This window comes from Ips typographus, linkage group LG16 (assembly GCF_016097725.1).
Source record: "Ips typographus isolate SLU linkage group LG16, UJ_Ityp_2.0, whole genome shotgun sequence".
Taxonomy (NCBI): Eukaryota; Metazoa; Arthropoda; class Insecta; order Coleoptera; family Curculionidae; genus Ips; species Ips typographus.
In genome coordinates this window covers 2502011-2526745 of record NC_138437.1, presented here as the reverse complement: position 1 = coordinate 2526745, position 24735 = coordinate 2502011, and the positions used below count along the sequence as shown (strand labels likewise).

Below are 24735 nucleotides of genomic sequence, written 5' to 3'. Positions count from 1 at the left end.
GCATCATCTATAAATAACGAGGTAAATAGTTGATGCGTATAGAGATATAGAATAGGAGCGAATCTACCGGATGCATCTCATGAATATGCATGGAAACCCTTTAAACTTTGCATTCGCACTCTTTTATATCCAGAATCCATCAATATTTCATTGTTGTTTTAGGTAGAAGCCAGTCCTTAGGGTTGTTTTGTGTTTGAAGCCCTCGAGGTGTTAATGTAAAATCACGACTTTCAAGAATGCATTCCATCCCGGTATTGTACACAACGGATTTTTCGTTCGCTTTGATCGTCATCTTCCCTGTCTATATAAAAAATTATCAGGTTCATCGTAGAATTTTCCTATTCCATGAGCCTGTCACAGCATTTCAAAATACATATTTTCCTTACTCGCTTCTTCTATTCAGCACCCCAAATACCTTTTTAAAATTGTTTACTGAAAATGATAAAGTGTTAGCTTCTGGTGACATAATAAATATCAGAGGTCTTGAAAGAATCCAGGCAGAACATTTTCCTGGAAACCTAAAGGAAGTCAATATTACACAGAAGACAGTTTTCCATAAAGGTGCGGACTATTACTCGCTATAAAGCAGGTATCTTTATTTTCAATGAAATCTTTGATACTTCCATCTGTACATGCAGATAAAAGGATTTTTTTTAGAGTATCTGCTTTGTGATTTTTTATTCTTGACGTAGGTACTTTTCCAACTTTTGAAGCACTCTATAAATAACTTGAATAGATATTATATCAATTTCGTTGTATCTTGTCACGTTTAAGTAGGCTGGAATTTTCACTACTTAGTATTTGTAATAAATGTCACCACTTGATTTTTGAAAAAATTACAATAGCGTTATTAATAGCAGTATTTTACTTAGTAACTAAATAACAATGGTTGTAATTTAATATACTTTGTCTTTACATAGTTTATCCAATATGCACATAACTGACAAAAATAACTGCCTTCATAAATTCAAGAATATAAAGATATACTCCTCGAGACAAACAATCCGCACAACTGGACTGTGCTGAATCCATTTTCCTTAACAAGACAATCCCGATCCTGTTTCTCTTCAATAACCTTGTTAGAATATAGCAAACCACTTTGAACGCTGTTATTTTTAGATGTTTCTGTACTCCGTCAATAATTACGTAAGATTACTTTTTTTTCTATGTGGACAGAAAGAACAAATAATGGTCGATAGCCTTGGAAATAAAGATTGTTTGTGGAGTGTTCCAAAAATGCTTGACCAATGAAAATATTTTTCGGGATATCTGGATGCTGCAAAATAACTCAGTTAATGGATATCCTGGAACTATTTATGTAGTAGTTATTTTTTGTAAAAAAGTAGTGTTTTGTTTTTGAATTAATTAGTTATTTAAAAAGTCAGGAACAGTCATTTATTATTGTTTGCTGTGCATTTTTTTAGAATCGGCATATACAGGGAGATCAACGTAATAAACTGCACGTCAAAAAGAATGGGACCGAAAAATTGTTGCTTTTTTTAGCGGCTGTTTGTTCAAATTTATTAACTAAATTTTAGTAATTCTTTCGACGATTAAAAGGTATTTTCTTTCTCTTTCTGATGACTCAAATAATATTTTTAAAAGTTGTCGCTGATCTGAGTATACAGTGTGAGTGTGATAGTGTATCTGAGGTGGAGTCAAACATTTTGCTCTATCGCCGTTTTGCTCGATTTTCTTTGTATTTCAAAGTAAACTCAATCTCTCTTGTGATCTTGAGTAATGGGTACATTACCGGTAAATATTTATACTATATTTATAAATATTTTACTTTACCAAGAAAATTTGACCGGTAAATTACAAATACTGTGTTTCTGGCAATTCAACTTTTGACACCGCTTTTATCCTTGACTGTATCAAATTGTGTAGAGTTTTTCAGCTCATTAGATAGTAAATTTACTGAAGATTCCAAAAATGTGCTTAAAACTGTCATTTTTTTTACTCCAAGTGAGTTTTAAAAGCGATTCCCTGACTGTCCTTTCAAACTGTGTTACTGGCCCTTCAAACTTTGACACCGCTTTTCTCCCTAACTGTACAAAATTTTGTAGTGTTTTTTTTTCAGGTTATTGTATAGGAAATTTAATGAGAATTCTAAAAATGCACTTAAAACAGTAATTTTGTCAGTCCAAGTGGGTTTTACAGGCAATTTTGTCCCTGACTGTCAAACTGTGTTCAACAGTTGCAAAAATCAAGGTTTAGAACAGTTTCCTTGCAGTACTCTAAACAAAACGTGTTTTCGATATTTATGACAGTCAAAATGACAGTGGTCACGTGACTCCCTAGGTAAATTATCCTCAAAAATAACGTGATATCTGTCACGTGTCACTTATGTCAAAACTGTCAAAATTTACCTATAATTTGGAAAAAGTCTTCTTACAGTTTTCGAAACAAGCCGTGTTTCTGAGATTTATGACAGTTGTTTTGACAATTGTCAGTAAATTATTGATAAATTACAAATTGTTTAAATCTTAATATCTTCAGATTACTATTACTTTTAAAAATGAAATTAATGACAGTCATGACAGGAAAATGATATCATATATAAGTTTTTAATTAAATTAGGTAGTTTTAAGTGTAATCTTGCTAATCCCCCTAAAAAATCTAAATAAATTGCAAAATTTAAAACAGTATAAGTAAAAATAACTCTATTTTAGAAATGCTCTTAAGGGCAAAAACACCTTTTGGAAAAGACAAAATTTACTACAATTTTCCTTAAATGCACTTTTTTGTAACTTCTCAAATTACGAAACTACGTTCAGATGAAATCAAGTTAGTTGATAAAAAGCAGTTTGGTAGACCACTTTTTGCCTTGGTAATTCCTTAACGCTAAAACACACAATCCTCTAGAAGACAAAAATGTCTACGACTTTCCTTATATACACTTTTTTGTAACTTCTAAAAATTATTCAGATACCAAATCGAGAAATATTGCGCAACTGTCCAGGTTTTACGATTCCTCAAAACCTTAAAAACTACATACTATTTTACTCATAAAAAATATTTAGACTTCTTTGATAACAATTAACCTCATGTTCTGATTAAACATTCCAGACTCCTCTCTAGCTCCATCTAGCAGAAAAATCAAGAAATTGATTTTTACATATTAAACACCCCAAAACAACCAGGGAGCATTTAATAAAAAATGCATAAGGTTGTAATTGAAAAAAGGGGAGATTAGTAGGTTCAGTAAAATCACACGTCTTCCAGTTGTTGAAGGGCTTTAAGTGTTGTTTGCTAACGACCCATACGGTGATAAATTCACACCAGAATTTCTATAGTATCTGATTTACAGTTAGAAAAATATGCTATATGTTTAGGGTGTTATTATTTTCGAATTACAATGGAGAAAAGCACCGTAGTAGAACAAAGCAGAAGGGGCGCTTAGAATCAAAAAGCTGCTTAAAGGGTGGTTTAAATTATTTTGTTGCTAAGATAAGCGTTAATGCGTGTGTTTTCGCCGTAATAAAGGGATTGTTATTAAAATTAATGCGGTTAAAATAAACCATTGTGATTCCGTTTAAATCTCGAAACTAAATAATCCCGCAAAGTGGTGAAAAGAGAGAGAATTCTCCTGACTTTTTAACAAGTTGAGTTCTATTTGAATTGTAATCATTTGCTAATCCAAATATGACCTAGAGCAGCCCAGAGAGCACCACAAGGGAAATCAGAATCGCGGAGGCTCTATTATTTACTCGAAATTGAGTAGACCGCGTTTCTTATTATATCCAAAAGATTAACCGCACTTTCTATTATTACAGTTATTTGTCCTTTATCGAGATGAATAGTAATAAATCAGTTTTACATACCTTTCTAATAGTCAGAAACAATTTTTAACCATCAAAATTATTGTTGTTTAGCAATCAGCAAGAAAATAAAATTTGCAGTTTAACCTTAATAATACATATCGTCGGGTTGCAAGCAAAATACATTAAGTCAAAATATCCAATTTCGAGTAATTTGACTTGAAAGATAGAGTATTTCAATTTTCATTTCACATGTCTTGAAATGAATTTGGTATTTTATGCATTTCAATTAAGAATTTCTTGAATGACTTAGTGGATTTTGCTGTAAAGAGGTTGTAACCCGACAATACTTAATATAACTTTAATTTGATCTTTTTTTGGAAAAAAGTAAATTGGCCTGTGTTAACTTTACCTAAGCAAGTTACGTGATTTTTTTCTGAAAATTTGAAAAAAATTTATAGGAAACCAAGCCACTGGCTTATGTTGTGGCAAAAAGTCATTTTCAACCTAACCACCGTGTCACGTGACTTATGTAATTAACCCATAATTTTTGAAAGGCTTTAGAAAACCATGAACTTAGCAATAAGAAACTTCGGACGAATGTGAAGTTAAAATGATGCAAAAGAATGACTTGTGAAGTGAGGTTGATTTGAAGATCTGTATAGACGAGGAGTCTGAGGAAGTTAAAAAAACTGTTTTAATAGAGAAGACAGTGATGATGAAATAATAATAAAAGAGGAAATTGACAATACTTGTACTGAGACTAGTAAATTTCTTATACAATTGACATTATTTAAAACACCATCACGTTAAAACTGAGATATATATCTCATTGATAGTGGACTAGTTATTATTATAAATTCAACATGCAATCTTTAGTGAGATTTTTTTTTCAGGATTTGCCAGTAATAGAGCCAATCATGTCAGTACAATATACTGTAAATAAATGAGGAGACAACTATGAACGTCCCTTTGTTGCTTTGTTAAACCTAAAAGTGTCATACGAGGTTTCGCCTTGCAATCTACTGGGAAAATACCGTGAGCACTATATGGCCCCTCATTTTTAATTGGTTGTAAATAGTTAATGAAGGAGAAATGAAGTATACGCGTCGGACGTGTTTGTAGAGTTGAGAAACGAAGAAGTTTTGCCCATTTAGCTGGACGTATTTGCGTTTCGTGTTTGCTTCCGGCATCTCCAAACTTACTTTCTAGAGAAAAAAGTGGAAATATGTTTCGTTATTTCACTCCAAAATGCTTCCACTTACTTGGCAGATGAACAGTTATTTTTTGTTTTTACTGACCTAGTGGCATCACCGAGGGAAATTAAAACAACAGAGCTTTATTATAATTCATTCGCAATTGCATTTTCTAGCGGTTTTACTCGGATGCTTCGACACCATGCTTTTATTACCATATATATAATACGGCTGCTGTTTTAGAGTCTCTGAAATTTTAGATTTCAACACAATAACCATCATTAAACATCCCTTATATAAAGTTTTAACTCAACCACTCACCCAGCTTAATTAAAATAAACGTAAATGTTTTATGGCACTTTTGAACTAAACATAAAAGCGAAACTTATATCACCGTAAAAAACCATAAAAATATTCAACGAATCAACAGTTAAAATCGAGCCCGATGTTATAAAATTACTAGAGAAATCAAATTCCGCTAAAAGGAATCATCAAAAAGCTTTTGCATGTTCTTTATTAAATCCATTTTCTGTTATTTCCACGTTTATAAAATTCGCTGATGGCTAATGCTTTTTTTATTTCCTGTTTACTGTAAAAACCAATGACGAAAATTAACCCCCGCAAAGATTGATTTTTATCCTCCTCTTTGCCGCTATATGATTTTCTCATAATTAACTCAACGGAGTTTTGCATAAACGAGTTTGATTTATAATCAGTTAGTAATATTTAAGTTAAAAAAAACTCGTGATTTAACTAGGTTAGGTTAAGTAAGAAACATTTTCTTGTTTTGAGAGCAAAAATTAGTTTCTGCCAAATTTTCGAAAAAACCACGTGGCACGGTTAAAAATTACTCTCTGTTACCACATAAACCAACTTGCTAAGGTTAAGTTTAGTTGAGTTAATTTATCTCTAAAAATATAAATAAATCGCAAATTACCAAAATCAGGTTTATGACAGATTTAAAAAAAAGTTTAAGTGTTTCGTAAAAGCTATCAGAAAAAAGAATAATGCGCAGGGTGTTTTATGTAGAAAAGTCGAAATTTGTTAAATTGAATTAGTAGCCAAAATAAATGTAAAAAAATTGAACGCCCTGTAGAACGGTCGTACCAAATATGACTATTATACTTTTAGATACAATGTATACATTAATACATATAAACCATTAGGTTTAGGTATATGACATTATTAACAAACAGGAATTTTAGGAATATTCTAAACCTATACATATACAACCACAACAAGCAGCAAAAACCAAATTGACAAAACAGCATACATATTACAATACGCAGACGACACTGCACTTATTGTTCATGACAAAACTACATCGAAAGTAGTTTCAAAACTACAATCACTTCCTCTATTCATTCTATCATATGGAGACTAACGCCCAACGTAACTAAAAACCAACTATTATTAGCAAACCATTAAAGACGAGTCTCCAACTATTACAGCGGACAGTCACAGAACTGAACCCACAAATGACGTAAAATACCTAGGAGTGACACTAGACCAAAAGCTAAAATTTCCAAAACACTCCAATCCATTTGTAGACCAGTTCTGGAATAAGGGCACATATTCAGAGCAAACGCTACTGACAAAACTAAAAAATAAACACAAACCACACAACAGATTGCTCTAAGACTAATAAATCTTTACAACTGGACTATAATTACTCCACTTTGCTTAACAAGACCAACTAAACAATCCCGATACTTCTTTCCCGCATCCACCCTGTTGGAGCACTTCAAATAGAATTAAGATTATTTTTGCTCTATAATTTGTATGTCTATTGATTAGATATGATACGTGTAAACATAGACAGAAAGACCAAATGTGGTCGATAGCCTTTTTCCCATGAAAATAAAATTTGTATATCTAGACCTATTTAAAAAAAATAATATTTTATCTGCCATTCCTTTATGAACCAGCCTGTATACCCAAAAGTAATTTTAAACTATGCATCTAAATATTCTCTAAATAATTTTTTTGCAATTTTCCAAACAAATGAGATAATGAAGTTTACTCTATTGTTGACGCACCGTGTACATCTTGCCGCTTGTCCAAGAAGTTTCTAATTTTTGGGGTTAAATTACCATTATATGCATAAAGCTGGAAAAATGGTAAATGACTCGGCAACTAACAAAGTCGATTGATAACTAGGCATCTGTCAGATAAATGCATTTGCCATGGCACTTAGTAAATGCCCAGGCAAATAACTAAATGCCTAAATTTGCTTTATGACTACGAGGTAATTGTATTTTATCTTACTCACGCTGTAAACTGGTTAATTCTGACTTAGTATAAATACTCACTTAAAAATAGTAGATTTAGCTTTTCTACAAATTTGCAAATGGATTAAACTTTGAACCTTTACAATAAATCCTGTCTACTTTGAACAATGAAAAGTTTCGGGACGTTACTCAAGACCATCGAATAAGCAAAAAATGATCGAAAGGTGGATCAAAATTGGATCGGCCTTTGCAGAGAAGGAAAAAGGCAAACATGTAGGAGTCCTATTCTTTTTGACCCATAGTTTATTTGGTCATTTAATTCGGTGGAGAAATACAAAGGACATATTATACTCTAGAATAAAAGAAAAATATATACGGTTCCGATGAAAGATAATTTTTGCAGTGGTTAGCGAGCAATATGAAGTGAACGTGTACCATTCTCATGTGATAGCTGGGAATACCGCAGTGTTAACCTGCGTCATTCCTCCTGTAGTCAAAGAACATGTCACGGTTACATCGTGGTCGAGGGATGAAAGTATCCTATTACCCGGCCCTAACATGGGTAAGTTCAAACTTAATTGATACCCTATCCTGCGCTTAATGCGCTCGCTATAACAGGAAATAATAGAAGTATTCTTTCCATATTTCAGCAATTTTTCCGCGGATATTAAAAGCCAAATAATCGAAGTTTTGCGCCTCATCATAACGTGCAACACAGCTCTCGGTGATTTACATCCTTTTTTGTCGAACAAATGCAAATCGATCGTTGCTCAGTTAATTTTCAATTGTTGCGAGCCTATCTCGCATGACAATAGGTCAAACAGACTTGGCAAATACAGGAAACAATTAATAAAGCCTTTGTTTACTGAAGAATTTAGTGTGCTCTAATTTTGTACGGTTTCATTAAGTCAAATGTCAAATATTGCATATTGCATGCTTGTTCGACTCGTTGAAAAATTATTTCCACTAGGAAATATTGCTTTTCTACAATCCAATTTGCATGCTCGCAACATTCTTTAGTTCGTTCAAACCTAAAATAACTCAATCCGAGTAATTGTATGTTAAAATTTAACGATTGAGGATTTGAGTAGTATCCTTGATAAAGCAAATAAACATTTTCGCATAACGTATTCTGGCCAAATCTGCCGAATGCATTTCTCTAGGGATTGAGCTCCTCCTCGTTCCATAAAATGTGAACCGAATTTTAAGATTTGAATTGTAAAGAGAAAGCGAAACAATGCTGCAACTTATAAATTATTAAGGAACCTCTTTATCTGAAGTTCGTTGAGTTCTAATATTATGTTTATCTTATGGATGAACTCCGAATTTTTTCATCTTTCAAACTTAGCATCATCGAGAATAAAAAGAATATATAGAGAATTATTGTTCAAATATAACTTTCCAGGTGGGAGAATTGTGGTTACTTACGGAACTGGAGAACTTCTCATTAGGTCTGCCAGGCATGATGATAGCTTACCAACTTATTCCTGCCTTACTATACATGCCTTAACCCAAGAGAGGAAAAGATCTCAAGCTGCCAGACTTACTGTAATTGGTAAGTGATTTTTTTCAGCTAATTATAGTTCTATTCTACAAGTGTGTGAGAGATAATTTTACATATTATTATAGGAAAAAATCCTTTCTCTACTTTTTTGATGTATTTTTTCTTTTGTGTCACTTGTGTGCTTAAGCAATAAATAATTAATATACTTTCAACCGAAATTTGATCAGTGCCGGTTTGAAACTGTAAGAACTTGCAATCTATAGTATATTGTTACTAACCATAACTAAACTCTACAGGGTAATTTAAATTTGACTCACCATTAAGATCTCAGAAACTATAGGAGCTGCTGTTTTAAGTATGTATTTGAGAATGTATCCAAAAATAAAATAGAAATTGGATTTTTTGATGAGGTAATTTTCTTAAAATTTTGTATAAAAATATTTTTAGACTTGGTGAAGTTAAAACAATCCTAAATGTAAAATTGAATCAAAACTCCGTAACCAAAATAAGCAAAATATTTTTTTGACAATTAAAAAATTGGTTTATGAAAACATTCAATTTATACAGGTATACAACCTGATCAAAAGTTATGATAATCTTGTATAATAAGTAAACAGTCAACATTGTTATTTGTCATATATAAAAGTAAATCTAAACTCACTATATGTATACGGTAAAGAATATAAGTCAGAAGTTTTCAAAATGTTTAAAGATTTTGTTCGTAAAAGTAATAGATTTTACTGAAATTTAAAGATAGATAACTGATACTGCGATGATGGAGGACTAGAGGAGATCATCTGTTAAATGAAATTAAACAGTACTGCGTTGAAAAGGGCTTAATGTACCATCTAACCATTTTCCAAAAGGTCCCAACAAAATGGTGTTATCAATAAACATCACACCCACAAAAGCTCTAAAATATGACAAAAACACCATACAAAATGTGGCATAACCAAAAATACATTATTTAGTTTTACTATCTATGAAAAACATAAAAATTCGAGGACAAGTCGTTAAATTAAAAATGGCTAGCTATGAAGCAAATGGTTATAAATTGTAGGATATAGAACATACGAAATTCATAACTGCACGTGATAATTATAGATAAAACTAACTATCAACTATTATCAGCAAATGTCATAAAAATGCAGTAGGTTCACTTAGAGTTATTAAAATTGATAATAAACATCAAGTAAAAAATTGAAAATATCTGTCAAAAATTGCGATAAGTTCACTTCTAACTGACGAAACTTGACAAATGTATTTAAACTTACTAATAGAAATATAATAGCCTCCAAGTGGATATTTGCAATGGGGTCCTCTGCCATAGTGGGAATTAAGGTTTCAAATATAAACTTTTGCTGACTGACAGGACTATCAAAGTCACAACATTCAGGTAAAATAAACACTAAACAAAATACCGGTAAAGGTATACCTTACTTTTCAATGTCAGTAAATAATTGCTGAATTAGATGAAACATTAAACATTGTATGCTCCACAGGCATTAGGGAGAGTATCAGGTCGACACAGCCCGAGGGCCTATGGCATTATGTTCTCTCTAACGCCCTTAGTACATAAATAGCTATTATTGGAGCAGCTCTTAGTATTGTTTGAACACGATTGAAAAACACAACGCTTAAACAGCATTTTTTCCAGAAAAAGATAATATTTTAAATCATAATATAATACTACTCTAAACAGAAGAGAGATAGGACGAATATTCCATTGCTACGTCACAGATATAATGGTGTACCAAATAAGGATAGTTTTTACTGGCTTGTTTTTCACAGTTAAATGTTTCATTTTTAAAAAAGAAAAAATAGGTGTCAAATATTCCTCTGATTAGTTCTAATCAAAAACAATTTTTTGGTAAATGACTTCATTGAAAAAAATGAATATAGTTTTCGGTCGCTAGAGAGGTTGAGTTCAACAATATCTGAGGAAAAATACTGATTACTGCTACATATTCGTTTACAGGATTAGCTGAAGAGATATTCTAATTTTCCAAAGTTGTAAGAAAGTTTTATCATTTTATTTTTCCTCATTTGAAAAGTTTAGTTTTGTGTTGAATTTCAAGTATGTGTAGATCGACTAATAACGTTTGACAAGTATTGTCAAGTAATGTTTATAGAACAGATTACTTCCTATAGGCTAATTAAAATAAAATTAGTTTTGATAGAAAAAGTTGATCATTTATGAAGCAAACCATAAGACGTCACTGAAATCAGAATAAAATGCACTATTTTTCTGGATAATATCAAGATGACTGCCAAATGACGAAACATTGGATGACAAATTTGAAACCGTCATAATTAAAATCTTACTTACTTAATTCAATCTAACTTTTTTGTTGCTCTTGAGCGTCAGATTTGAATTACCCGGTAGGCAACCCCAAGCATTGATGGAATCTCCTTAAGTTTATAAGTATTTTCTCCACCTTATAAAACCTTTATTACAATATTTGAAGGCTTAAGAAAAAAATCAGCTTGCTTGCAACGAGAATTGAAATACCTTTTATTTGACGTGCCGCTCGATTCTCCGTACCATTTAAAATTCAAGTCATTCAAGGGAATGGCTCTGTGCCTACAAATTTATGAAATTGATTAAATAATAAATTATAAAACTGACGTTCCGAAAAAAATCATTTAACATATTTAAGAGATCTGTGTCAAGTGGTATAAATTGTTAATTTCACCTTAACAAATGTTTATACTACCATACATTAATTCTAATATGAAAATGGTCTAATATTAAATCTAGTTAACCTAAGGCAATATACTCGTAATAAAATCTTTTAGCAAACCAAACACAAAAATTGCAACGACAGCATTAACAATTTTATTAAGCTTAACCTGTTACTGTTATGTAAACTTAAAGTAATAACATTCCAATAAAATATCATGTTAAACCTTATTTAATAATACACTACTAAATCTACAGAACCAAATATCGTATTTTACAATTGGATAGCTTGCTAGAAAGAGCATTTTCTACTCTATTTTGCACTTAAGTAGAGCAGAAAAAGCTTTTAATTAACTTTTTTAAAGGGTGCTTTTCAAATGATCATAAGTCTTTAATGATTTTCTTCGGTGTTAAATGAAACGGTGTATATTTGATATACGAGGTGTAAAGGGAATCTCGATTATAATTCTAAATTATCAGACAGACATGTTTTATGTAAACACTTTTTGTGTTGAGGAAGCAATTTCTGTTTGTTAATATTCTAAAAGAAATTGCCAACAGTCAAATTGAATTTTCATACAATTCTCTACTAAATGATCATACATTGAATTTAATTTAATTAACTTATCGATCACAACATCCGGAAAAAGTTTAATCTATGATTATGGGTTTTATCAATTTTTAGATATGACTTACACCCTTTATTAATAGAGCACCGGTACATGTTGCAATTACTGAAACTATTTGTAATGTAGATTTGCAATTGAAATTTGAAACTAATAGCAGCTGAATTTCAGTTAAACTAGGTTTATAGAGGCTAATTACTTATTGGTTTATCTTGTGGCAGACAGAATCTCAATGGAAAGCAGCGTAAAGTTCCTAAAATACTTTAAAGAGTCATTCCCCAACTTTTGAGGGATTTTTAACTGCGTCCCTTTATTCAGAGAGTGGAAAATTAAATATTTATTATATGCTAATGCCTTTACGCTTACATTATTTATAGATCGGTCCTGTTTTTAAGCGTCTACAAGGTGTATTTGCTTACTTATTCGGAGAGTCTGATTAATCAGTGAGTTATCAAAACGATTTTTTGTTACAGAGTCAACGAGAAATGTACCTCCCCGTTTCAACTCTAATATTTTATCGACATTTGTCTATTATAAGGAAACTGATATTCATTTGACTTGTACAGCTCAAGGCAATCCTCCTCCTAGTTTCGGGTAAGACATAAAAGACTTTTTAATGATTTTTCTGCTTAAGAGAATAACAAACAAAAGGTCTACGTCTGAAGTAGATCCTTGGGCACAAAAGTTTAGTGAAAGTGGATATCTTGCACAAAACTTTGATCAGAGTGAATGTTTTCATGTGGGAATTTTAAACAGGTGGTTTAGAGATGTAAAAGGGTTTTTACAACCTGTACACGCTTCATCCAGACTAGAGCCCTCCCAAGATATATTGTTGATAAAACGTTTGAAGCCTGAAGATTCAGGAAGATGGACATGCAAAGTATTTAATACGTTCGGAGAAGAACGACTGGATATACATTTAGATGTTGTAGGACATCTCAGCGTTCACGTCTTACCTCAACTACAGGTAAGTGTTTTTGGTGTTTTCTCGAAATGGGACAGCTAAAACTGGATACAGTTATCATGAACCAGGAGGAATAAACAATTTTCATTTCATAGCATATTCAGCCACCCTAGGGATATAAACGAACCGAGTTAGTGTTTTTATTTTGGCGTTAGCTATATCATCTCCATAACAGCGCTTTTCCACGTGATATCCCCCTTCCTGCAGAAATAGGAACGAGATATTGTCTTCTAAACAGCTTTATATTACCGCCGTCTCTGATAATAAGTTACCAGATATAAGACCTGGAAATATTCACGTTGCTTCCTCCATTTTCCTGGCTGATTATTCGTATTTCCTACTTACGTATGCAATTATGTTTTTAATAGTGTATTTGTAATAAAAACGACAAGAACGACCTACATTAAAAAACTAGTTAGGCGGCAACGCCGCCAGTCCAGGAACACAATTTAATTTGAAAAGGTTGTCTACTCTGGGATGAAGTAATTTTCAGCCTGACTATGACAAGATACCCTTTGGGATGCTTGATTGAGAAACGGAAAGGCTCATTTTTGCTTTTATTTTGTCGCTACGGTGTTACTTTCGGATTAAATACACTAATTTCCACAAATAATTAGAACCCTCCGGCTCCCTTAATATTCATCATTTTCAGTTTATTACTTTCATTTTAAGATTTGCTGACACTTTGTTATACATTTTAAAGTTGCCTGTTAAAATCCCAAAGTCAAGCTCGTAATTCCGACATTCCAAACAAACTTTCTTGAGACCAGGCAAGCAAAGTGAATAACTAGTCTCAAACATGTAAAACATTTCTACAAAGTTAATTTAAACAAAAACTCTACTATCCACTTAAACCTCTTAACTAGTTATAGAGTAAATACCATACACTGACGAAAAATTAAATGGAAAACTCCGCGATTGGTTTTAACTTTGAAAATTTAATTTTAGGTTATTAATTCCGGTGGAAATGCAATTTTCAATTGTACGGTTTCCGGTACTCCAATAGGGAGAGTGCGTTGGCTGAGAAATGGAATGCCTATTTCATTTGATAGGAATGAAAGAATCAAATTGTTGGAACCCTTGGTGCTGCAAATTGTTGACGTAACACGTCACGATCGAGGAATGTATCAGTGTTTTGTGGAAAACGAAAAAGAAAATGCTCAAGGAAGCGCCGAGTTGAGATTAGGAGGTATGTTTTAAATTAGGTATTCATCAAAGTCTCTGACACTTCATCAAGAAGTAAAATGAATTCTGGGACACCTCAAATTAATAACAAAAATAGACTTGTATTCAGCACTTAACGCGAACAGACAGTCGGGGGAAAAACCCCAACGGAAATGAGTTCCAACTTCCGTCAACAATAAATCACGTGAGCCAAGTTTCCTCTCTTTTCTCATAAAATAATTTAATACTCGAATAACACCGATGCGAAAACCAATCCTACTTCGCTGGTTTCATTAAATATAAAATATTTGATGTTAATATCAAAAATTGCGTTATGTACTAACTCATTCCGGTCTCGAAATAAAAAAAATGGGAATAGACAAATTAAAAGGTTTTTAAACTCGGACTCGAACCCTAATATTTTATCCGTCCGAATAAAAATCCAGCAAGATAGAGCATTCCCCATACATATTTATTTGTTGGGTTATTCAGACTGATTCTATTAACAGCAAAAACGATCTCCAAACCTTTTACCTTAACTAACTCCCATTTTCCAAACTACAAAGCATGCATAATTGATTCTGAATATCAACAGGTTGTTTGATATATATAGATTGTGGGGACCAATTAACTCTTCCCTTGAAAAATGTTGTGTTAAGGGGTTAGTTGGAAAATCCCTTCTGTGGACATTATTTTCCTCAACAATCTGTAGCGTTGGATTGCTTTGCTCTCGAAAGGGAAGGGAAACTTCCAATTAGTTCTTTGTATATAGAATTTTGTTATTGAATTGGTTTATTAATTCATTAACACCGGATTAAATTTTTGTTGGGTGGTATTTCCTGTGTTGTTGTTTTATGATTTTATGAAAAAAGGAAATATTGTATGGAACATGAATGGAAATTCCAATAATCTATTTATCTATGTCAGATGTATCATTTACAACCAGATACAAATGTAAATTTTAGATTTGGGTTATTTAAATTGAAAATAAGCAGGCTCTAACTTTTCTTCAACCGAGTCTCTTAAATTCTTACAAAACTAACAATTCCCCAAATCCTTCACTTTGAACGGTACTCCTGCTATTTCGCAACATATAAACCACTCTTAGCAAAAGTTCTAGCATTTTACTCAGCTACTTTACTCTAATACTCTAAATTACTTTGCCTATTGCTCAAGAATCAGTAAGTCGAACTAAAGTGTAATACAATTGAAGGGACTCTAAATTGAGCGAAATGAGAGAAATATTTATTTTAATTTCTCAGAAAACATTTTTTTTGTTAAATTCCAACGTAAGGCTGGGCAGATGGTAAATGGATCAGCAAATAACAAAATAGTCTAATAATGCCTAAACAAATAGGAAAATCTGAAAAAAAATGAATTATTTTGCTATTTGCTATGATACTTAATGCCTATGCAAGTGACTATATGCCTAAAATTGCTTTATACCAACGAGACATACATTTTGTATCAATGTTGCATGATGTTACAACATCGTAATAAACAAAAAAATTAATAAATAACCCAGAAGAAAGAGTTTTATGAATACTATGCCAAGCTCAGCACTGTTGATTTACTGTATTAAAATGACATTCATTTTGCATATTTTTATATTAGGAAACAAATCTATCTACATAATCTATTATTATGATACTCTTTTGCCTTAAAAACGTAAATTTGTTACTTATTCTTTTACTGTATTGAATAAAGAACACCCTGAAAACTTTATTATTTTAAATCACAAATAATCAATTTCTAAGTAGTTCTTACATCAGTTTTTCCAATGAGTCGAATCATTTCAAAGCTTTATCTAGTAATTTGTAAAGGTGAGTAATTTAATCCAACGCTGCACTGTAAATAATACAGATTGGCGCCATAAAAACATTGAGAAGCTTTCTTATTCCTATCAAGTCCGCCGACACTATCGTCGTTAAAATTAATTTTGTTTCTTGATAAATGAACAAAAGGTTGGGGGAAAATAGATTTTCATGACAGCCAAGAAAAGCAACAAAAATGCAACGGACCCTATCTAAATAGGAGAGTTATGGTGATGTAGGATGGTCAAGCTTAATACCCGTAATGACTAATTATCTAACCAAAAACGTTTAGAAAACTTAAATAAACATAGAAACATTCGTGTTATTTTTAAATTTTGAAATATACAAAGTGGTCAATTTTAGATACTGTCCCTGAAATGCAACACTACTTCGTAGAACAAGCAGTGCAACCAGGAGTTCAGGTTTCACTGATATGTTCAGGAACTGGTTCACCACCACCCCAGTTTAAATGGCTACTTGATGGTCAATCTTTGATCGATCTGAAACCGGACTACAGGTAAAACAAGCACGACTTTTAGTTTATCCACGACAGGAATGGCAAATATACAGTCGAACTCAAGCGGTTACGAAATTAACTTTGAATGCATTTAAAGAGCACCAGCAGGATGGTAAATTGAATTGTTAAAAATCAATAAGCAGTTTGCGTGAGTAAGCAAAGCCAAATGTATGAAGTGTGTATCAATTATTGAATGTGAATTTTATCCATTACTCGAACATTAATTATATTTAGAAAACATTATCGAGATAGATTTGTCGATAGTGCTATTTGCTATCTTCCAAACGCTGAATTAGTACGTTTTGGAAAACAAATTGAATTCCTGACACTGAGTATTGATCACTATAATGACATTTTTGTAATTTAAGCTTTTATTCTGACTTAATTTATGACACTGTGGTTCAAATTCATGTTATGGAATTTAATATGTATCAAGTAATTCATTTTTAGTTGTGCAGTACATGAGAAAAAACAACGTAGAAAATTGGTACAAATTGTAATTGATTGTGACTGTTTGGAAGTCAGGGAGGTTTTTATTTTGTTTGCCATTGTTTACTCGACAACCCTAAAATTTCCGTCATTCTGTGTTAAACTCACAATCCTAGAAACGAAAGCTTTTACGAAGAGTCAATTGAAAAGCTAGCTTTTGTGTTTGGACCGCGTTAAATTGGATTTAGTTTCCACGACTCGCCAAGGGAAGCCTGTGGGAATAGGGTGATCTTTACTTTTTTCGAAGTTCAGCTCATCCTATTTTAAATTACACAATAATCTGGTTTAAAAAGAGTGACTTATTTAGGCGGAAAGTTAGAACATTCAGTTTACGTTAAGTAGATTTCGTGTTTAGGAATTTTAAGCCATCAGCAGGGAGAAAAAGAGAAAAGTTGTTGCTCTCAATACTCGGAGTATTTTAAAACGAACTCCAACTTTAGAAATTAAATTAAAGTGCCGTGGCTACCATCCTTGGATTCCTTGGGGAGAAACCTACATTTTGTTTGCTTCTGCTTCCACGGAATCAATTACGCTTGACTCAGTTTAACACATTTTTTTCATTTAGATATAAAGAAGTTAAGTCGTTACAGAGATGAAACTGTTCGTAGTCAGGCTAATTAATTCTAACCGTATTTGATAGTATCCTATTAAGAGGCTCTCTAATTGCAGATTTGCTATCAGTCAATACATGAATGATGCTGGGGATGTCATTGCACATCTCAATATAACCAGCGTTAGAGTGGAAGATGGAGGATTATATACGTGTATGGCCTCGAATGCTTTAGGAATAGTCGCGCACTCTGCTAGACTTAACGTTTACGGTATGTCGTTTATGCTTGATTAATTTTGGTACGCCATTTGAACACCCCTGTTCGCAATTTCGTGCATTAACCGAATGCTGGAAAATCCTTTTTTCGCATACTAGCGAATTTCTTCTCCGAGAAGAAATACATAATTCAATGCAATCAAATGCTGACGGTGTGTGTAAAAACGGCTGACTGATTATTGTGGTGGAAAGCTTGCTATAAAATTCGAGTAGAATGTGTTCAATATGTTTTATTCATCGCCACTCACTGTATTCCCTTTTTAGAGACGATCTTTAAAGCGCTGAATACTAGATAAGATATCGACGATGCAAAAGAGAAATGTTAAATGTGAGCGGATGTAAAGGGAAAATTTTATTATGTAATTTATTAATGTTCTTTTTCCTGGGGTACATTTTCTGTAATAAGATATTGATGACTGATTCGCTTAAATAATATATCAGTTACGTTAACGGCAATAACTTTACTGGCTTTCTGAGAAAATTGTAGTCACAAAAATACAAAAAACCATGTAGTATTAAAACTTACATTTAAACCACCTGACTCGTTACAGTCGCTTGCCACTTTTACAATTAATTTGACAAAGTAATTTCCATCTAATCAATTTGAATTTAATTTACAAAATATGTCAGAAGACTGAAGGGCTGCAAATCAATTTCGCACAGAAAATATGGGAAAGTCTTCTAAATAATATAGTGACAGAGATGGCTGTCACATGTTTAATCGCAACAACGCTTAAAGGGCTGGTTGTTCTTTTAGTCGTCAATACACAGAAAGTCCCAAGATTTAATCATAAAATTTTACTACAAAACACACTTTTTCTCATTAATAAAACTTAATATCATTAGAACATAGCTGTGAGAGTGTAAAAATAATTAAATAGAAATAGCAACAAATATTAATGAATCTGAGACATCCAATAACGATTTTTTTTTTTAGTTTTTAGAGCAAATGTAATGATTGAACGACGCATTTGGAAATACTTACCAAACTGATAGAAAGAATGGTAGTAGTCTCATGTCAAAAGAAAGGAATCTGTTCTGGATTCTGTTCCGGATTCTGTTGATTTTTCAGAATTTTCAGTCAAAATCTTGGGGAAAACGGTACATTCACAAATTGGTGTTTAAAAGACAAAATTATTTTGCCTTTAAATTATTTGAAATGAAAAGCCATCTTTTTTATCTTATACACTTTTGATATCTGCATATATGCAACTGTACAGGGATGATACGCATGTTCTGCAGGTTTTTTCAACACAGAATTATCATTCCTAAGCTGGAATAAAACTTTGCTTTCTACATAATAGAAGAGCTTAATTCGACTAAAATTAATTTAATCTAAGTGCAGGAATAATTTAGATTGATCGATGAGTTGTATTTTGACGTTCGAACAAACCTCCTGGCTTCATAGGAATCCAGTTAGGAGCTGTCTGGCAAATTGTGACACTTTCATTATTTCTAGTACAGTTACACTGTTGTATTTTATGTCAAATATCTCAGTTATTTGTTATTAAAAAAAGTGTATTCAGGTAACAGAATGCCAAAATTACAAGCTATATTTTCACGTTTGAACGAACCCACTAACTGTCATAGAAACCTGCTTGGCAGTCAAATTGTGATACTTTAATATTTCTAGTACAGTTACATTGTTGTATTTTATGTCAGATATTATAAATTGTGGAAGAGTTTAACGCGGATGTAATGAATGACAGGAAAGGGGTTGAGATAAGAGAAATCTTAAATTACGAGCTACATTTTGACGTTTGAACAAATTTCCTAATTGTCATAAGAACCAAATTAGGAGTTTGCACTCCTCTATTTCCCAATCAATATCTCGGTTATTTGTAACTTTTTTAAGAAAATTTGAATTAGGTAAAAGAAAGCTAAAATTACGGGCTACATTTTGACGTTTAAATTAAATTTCTAGCTGTCATAGTAACTACGTTAGCTTTAAAGAAACAGAAGAAAAGTGACAGTTTGGGGATTTTTTATTTCAACTGAGAAAATCGACTTGACATTGTGGGCTATACTAGAATTCTAACAGTCCTATAAAACCAAAGTAAAGTAAATAATAAAAAGCACACCAACAAGAAATGTGTTTTTGGTTTTGTAACCTTTTTGACGGAAAACACTTCAAAAGGGGTAAATCACGCATAACACTTAATAACCTCAACCACTTTATACATACAACTTTTACATTTACTACACTGCTAGTAATACTGTTCCAAAAATCATTTAAAATATGACAATGTCATTTGCAAAACCACAATGAAAAACTAAGTGCCTAATTTGCGATTTAAGTAAACCTTTCCGTTGGTTGTTTTTTTTTTTTATTTCGTAATATTTTAAGCTGGTTCAAGTTAGACGCAAAAAAATAGTGGTTAAAGAGTTTGAAAATACTGCTCTAGCGCTGAATGTAGAGAGTAGGAAAGAAATTCGAGAACGAACTGTTCACTGAACAAAGCGTTGTAAAATGTAAAATGTTTATTCGTTGTACGAACTTATCTGAGCTCGAGCTTGAAAACCCTTTAAATTTTACCACAGGTCCTCCATTTATCCGATCTATCGGTCCAACTAAAGCCGTTGCGGGAACTGACGCAATAATACATTGTCCCTATTCCGGATACCCTATAAAGTCCGTGCGATGGGAGAGACATGGTCAGGAACTCCCCCAAGACGTGAGACATCGGTTAGAAGAAGGTGGGCTTAAGTTCCATTTACCCAGACCTGAGCAGGAAATTGTTGATAGAGTAAATAAAACCGGTTTGCAGGTGGCGCTCTAAAAATAATGAAAGTTGACCAAAACACAGACAAAGGCTTTTACACATGTTTCGTGGCGGATAAAGAAGGACATATTGCTCGAAAAGAAATACAGCTCGTTGTTAATGCTCCTCCAGTAATGGAACCTTTCAATTTCCCCAGCAGTATACAAGAAGGAGGGAGGGCACAAGTTACTTGTACAGTGACAGCGGGAGATTTGCCCATCCACTTTTTTTGGTACAAAGATGAGGAACCCATTTCGGCGTCATTAGAGGTCAGTTAGACGGATGTTATTTCTTTCAGGATTGTTTGTGGTAAAATGGCATCTATAAAGTTTTACTTCCAGTCTAACAAGACCCTTTATTGTTTTCGGGGGGAATTTATATCCTCTCGCTATTAAAACGATCGCCATTTCAATTGCCTCAAAATTAATCCTCGAGACGCTTGAAAGTAAAATGATAAATTAATATACTTAGTGTGAAGTTCATCCCAAAGTAAGCCATAAATAAATCAGAAAACTTTGTAACTGGGGAAAGTTACTATTCCTTCGGGCGCTTCTGACTTTTCATTCGGATAATGATTTTTGTTGCTTTTTAAATTATTGTCAGCCGAAAATTTTACACAATTTACAGGTCGAAGAAAGGGCAGCAGAATTCTACAGTATGCTAGTGTTCAAAAATGTCAATTCCAAACACACTGGTGCTTATACTTGTGTTGCCAGTAATGCTGCAGCTAGAGTCAATTATACTGCACAACTGATGGTAAAAGGTAAAGGCTTTAAGCCTTTGTTAAAAAGATATTCGACAAATATATTCCTTTATTATTAGTTGCTCCACAATGGACTATCGAACCACAAGATATTTCCGCATTGCTCGGTAATTCCGTACTTATCCAGTGTTTGGCCAAGGGCTTTCCCGAGCCGACAATATCTTGGTTAAAAGGATATGGTAAGTAGGTCTGAGCACTAGTTCGGTTCTCGATATACCGATAAAAATCTTGCTTATTTATGGAATTCATCTTTTTTATTTCTAATACTGGTTGTGTAGTATACAATAACTAATTGTGAGATTCATTTACATAGGCGCTATGTTTAGCAAAGTTTGTTTTAATAAAGCAATCGGACAGGTGTTTCAATATTAGCATGCAGGTTATTGAGTAGTGGAGGTAAACGGCATCTCATAAAGTATAAATCGAAGAAGTTTGTATTAAAAAACTTATGGAGGCGTATGGACTTATATGAAACCAGGGACATATTAATGTAAACAAACGAAATTAAACTTTTGTCAGTCAACCAAATTCCTACGTAGAACTACTAATACATTTCAATTGTTCAAGTCAAAATAAACTTTAAATAACACTATAATAATAATAATGTACAATGTTCTTTTAATAAAATACTATTAAATATAGATATAACTTGAAATTAATTAATTACATATTGATTAAAAATACAATTTATAATCTTATGACTAAAAACTCTATCACCCAGCCACGGCAACAGCAGCTAATTATCGAGTTTTATATAAATCATTTTGATAAATAATGCAACCTTTTATTAATTTTGATTTTCAATATATGGAAAAATATGGGAAAAACCTGAAACAATAAATTAATGATCAATTGCATACAAAATATTTTTATCTAAAATACAGAGTGTTCCAAGATCCTTCTGACTAATTAGATTATGAATAATCAATTTTGAGTAATGCTAAAAAATTTGATTAAAATTTTTAAATCAGTGAGTCTGTAACCAACCAAATATACAGTTGGCAGAGGGGTGGTAAATAATCAAATCGTATTATTGCAATTTCTAGCACAATTTGACATTCTACAGAAAAGTTAGTAAGATAGTTATTGAAAAAAATTACAACATGCGTTCTGGTCACTTTTATAGATAATCTCAAAATTTCTTAGAAAAATTGTTTGTTATTATTTCTAATTTTCGCAAAACTAATAGTATTTCACTCACTTACTCAACTCAGAAAAATACTTAAAAAAAATATTTTTTTTCAATTTTGAAGTCCTCATTATCCAAAATTCTTATAACATTACTTTCTTATTCTGTCTTTCAATTCAATTTTTCTAAAAAACAGTAAGTTAAATAGTCGGTACAGTCAGGAAGAACAGCGCTGTCATACTTTCACCTGTCAGAAACACAGTTTTAAGGACAGTCTGCGACAAAATTGTCTGTTAAACCCACGTGTATTAACCGTATCACATTTTTAAGCACATTTTTGGAATCCTTATTAAATTTCCTATGCAATAACCTGCTAAAAATTTTGTACGGTCCGTGAGAAACGCGCTGCAAAAATTTGAACTGTAAAAATGACGGTTTAAAGTTTAAAGGATAGTCTGCAACAAAATCGTCTGTAAAACAAACTTTTAGTAAACGGATCACATTTTTAGACACATTTTTGGAATCCTCATTAAATTTCCTATCCAATAACCTAAAAAAACACTTAACAATTCAGTACAGTCAGGGAGAAAAGCGCTGAACTGCAATAAATATGGTTCTTCTCAGAAAAGTTAAAAAAAATTCATAAAAGTAATAAAATAACATAATAAAGTAATTTTTTTTCGAAAATCGTAATAATACCTACATAAAAATATTCGGCTTAAATGTTTAAATATAACAATACTGTAAAAAATAAACATTGAATTCAATGAAGGAAACTCAGTTTTTTTTTCAGTTTTATTCCTTTGCGTATAATCGATTAATGCAATCTGTTTAAATTTACTGTTTAAAACTGTTTAAATTTACATTATTAAAATTTATTTAAAAAATCCATTGTTCTGAGTTTTTTCAATTGGTGAGCATGTTTTTAAATTCGTATTAAATCTTTATATTACTTTAGCAAAAAGTAACTAGATGTCAAAAAAAAAGGGGTTTTCTGAATGACAAAATTCATTTAAAAATGTGTTTTAAATCAAAAAATAGAAATATCTCGAAAGATAGTTATTTCAGACTGAAAAACATGCTTTCACCAAGTTTCGTTAAAGTACGATTATTTTTGCAGAATTGAGAAATAAAAAACAAATATGAAAAAATAAGTTTTTCCTAATTTTCTACTGAATTATGAGGTTAGGTATTAAAGTGACTAGAACAAAAAATTGTACATTTTTTCCATATCTACAACTTTCTTAATGAAGACTTTTCTGTCGGGCGAAAGGTTTTCCTAAAAATTGCAATAATACGATTTCAAGCTTTCAAATCAACCCCTGCTAGAACATTTTATTAATTTTTTTTCGTTTACTATAACTTCCTTGACCATTTCCAATTGTCCGTATCCTGTTTAAATTTTTTTTTAGTCAAAGTGTAGTTCGTTTGGATTTTGTTATACATAATTCAACTCAAACGAATATACAAGGTGTCCCCTACCACAATGTTCTTGAAGCTTAAATATAACTAATAATAATATCATTATATTTTTTTAAATTTAAATATGTCTTAAACTTTTTACACTCTGTATCTCTGACATTATCCACTTTTAGACGAAGGTAAGTTAGGTTTGATCTTTATATTTAAACCTCAAGGATATTGTGGTAGCATTTTTCTACACAATTTAGGGACACCCTGTATAAAAAATCTGAATCACAACGTTTTCTACCCATGTGCTTCTAAACCTTATTTACTCCTCCTACGTGTTCATTTAATTACCGTACTAAATAGACTGAAAGGAGGGTAGAGAAACTGAAGTTGATTCATTAAAACTAATTCATCTCACCCTCCTAAACCACAAGTTGCACAAGTAAATTATCCTCAAAAGAAAGTATTTATTTAACTTGGATCATTTCTACTACAATACTGTAGTAATAAGTTACAGATGGCACAATTTACTTTTACGCCCTTAAATGTTTCCTTTAATTAGAAATGACCTCAAGAGCAATGCTCGAAACGTGAAACTCACCTTAATCACAACTTTGTGCCAATTTTCAGGCTTGGAAGATTTTAATATTACTTTGTGTATACACAGGCAAAAACTTTAAAAGTAGGAAAACTTTTATTAATAAAAATTGTACAGCATTGTTCAGAGAGTTACAATCTAAAAGTATTTCTTAATATTGTGTTGAAATCTGTTGGATTACTGTCGTAAAATATTAGAAATTGTTTGTGAGTTTTTTTTATTACTGGATTAGAATAATACTTATCTGTTGACCTAAAAAATCATTTTAAAACTACCTCTTCAAATAGTTTCGAAATAC

General features: G+C 32.0%; 1 protein-coding gene across 2 annotated transcripts in view; it reads left to right on the top strand.

The window, feature by feature from the left end:
* The window catches only part of Dscam3 (Down syndrome cell adhesion molecule 3), an 80003-nt gene that overhangs the window by 24734 nt on the left and 30534 nt on the right, over window positions 1-24735 (top strand). For both annotated transcript variants that reach the window (XM_081993894.1, XM_081993895.1), the window contains exons 5-15: window positions 7592-7750; window positions 8594-8743; window positions 12475-12595; window positions 12758-12968; window positions 13914-14154; window positions 16307-16460; window positions 17619-17770; window positions 20317-20472; window positions 20544-20806; window positions 21165-21300; window positions 21360-21479. In XM_081993894.1, coding sequence (XP_081850020.1) covers window positions 7592-7750; window positions 8594-8743; window positions 12475-12595; window positions 12758-12968; window positions 13914-14154; window positions 16307-16460; window positions 17619-17770; window positions 20317-20472; window positions 20544-20806; window positions 21165-21300; window positions 21360-21479 — 1863 coding nt within the window. The remainder of the gene's footprint in view (window positions 1-7591; window positions 7751-8593; window positions 8744-12474; window positions 12596-12757; window positions 12969-13913; window positions 14155-16306; window positions 16461-17618; window positions 17771-20316; window positions 20473-20543; window positions 20807-21164; window positions 21301-21359; window positions 21480-24735) is intronic.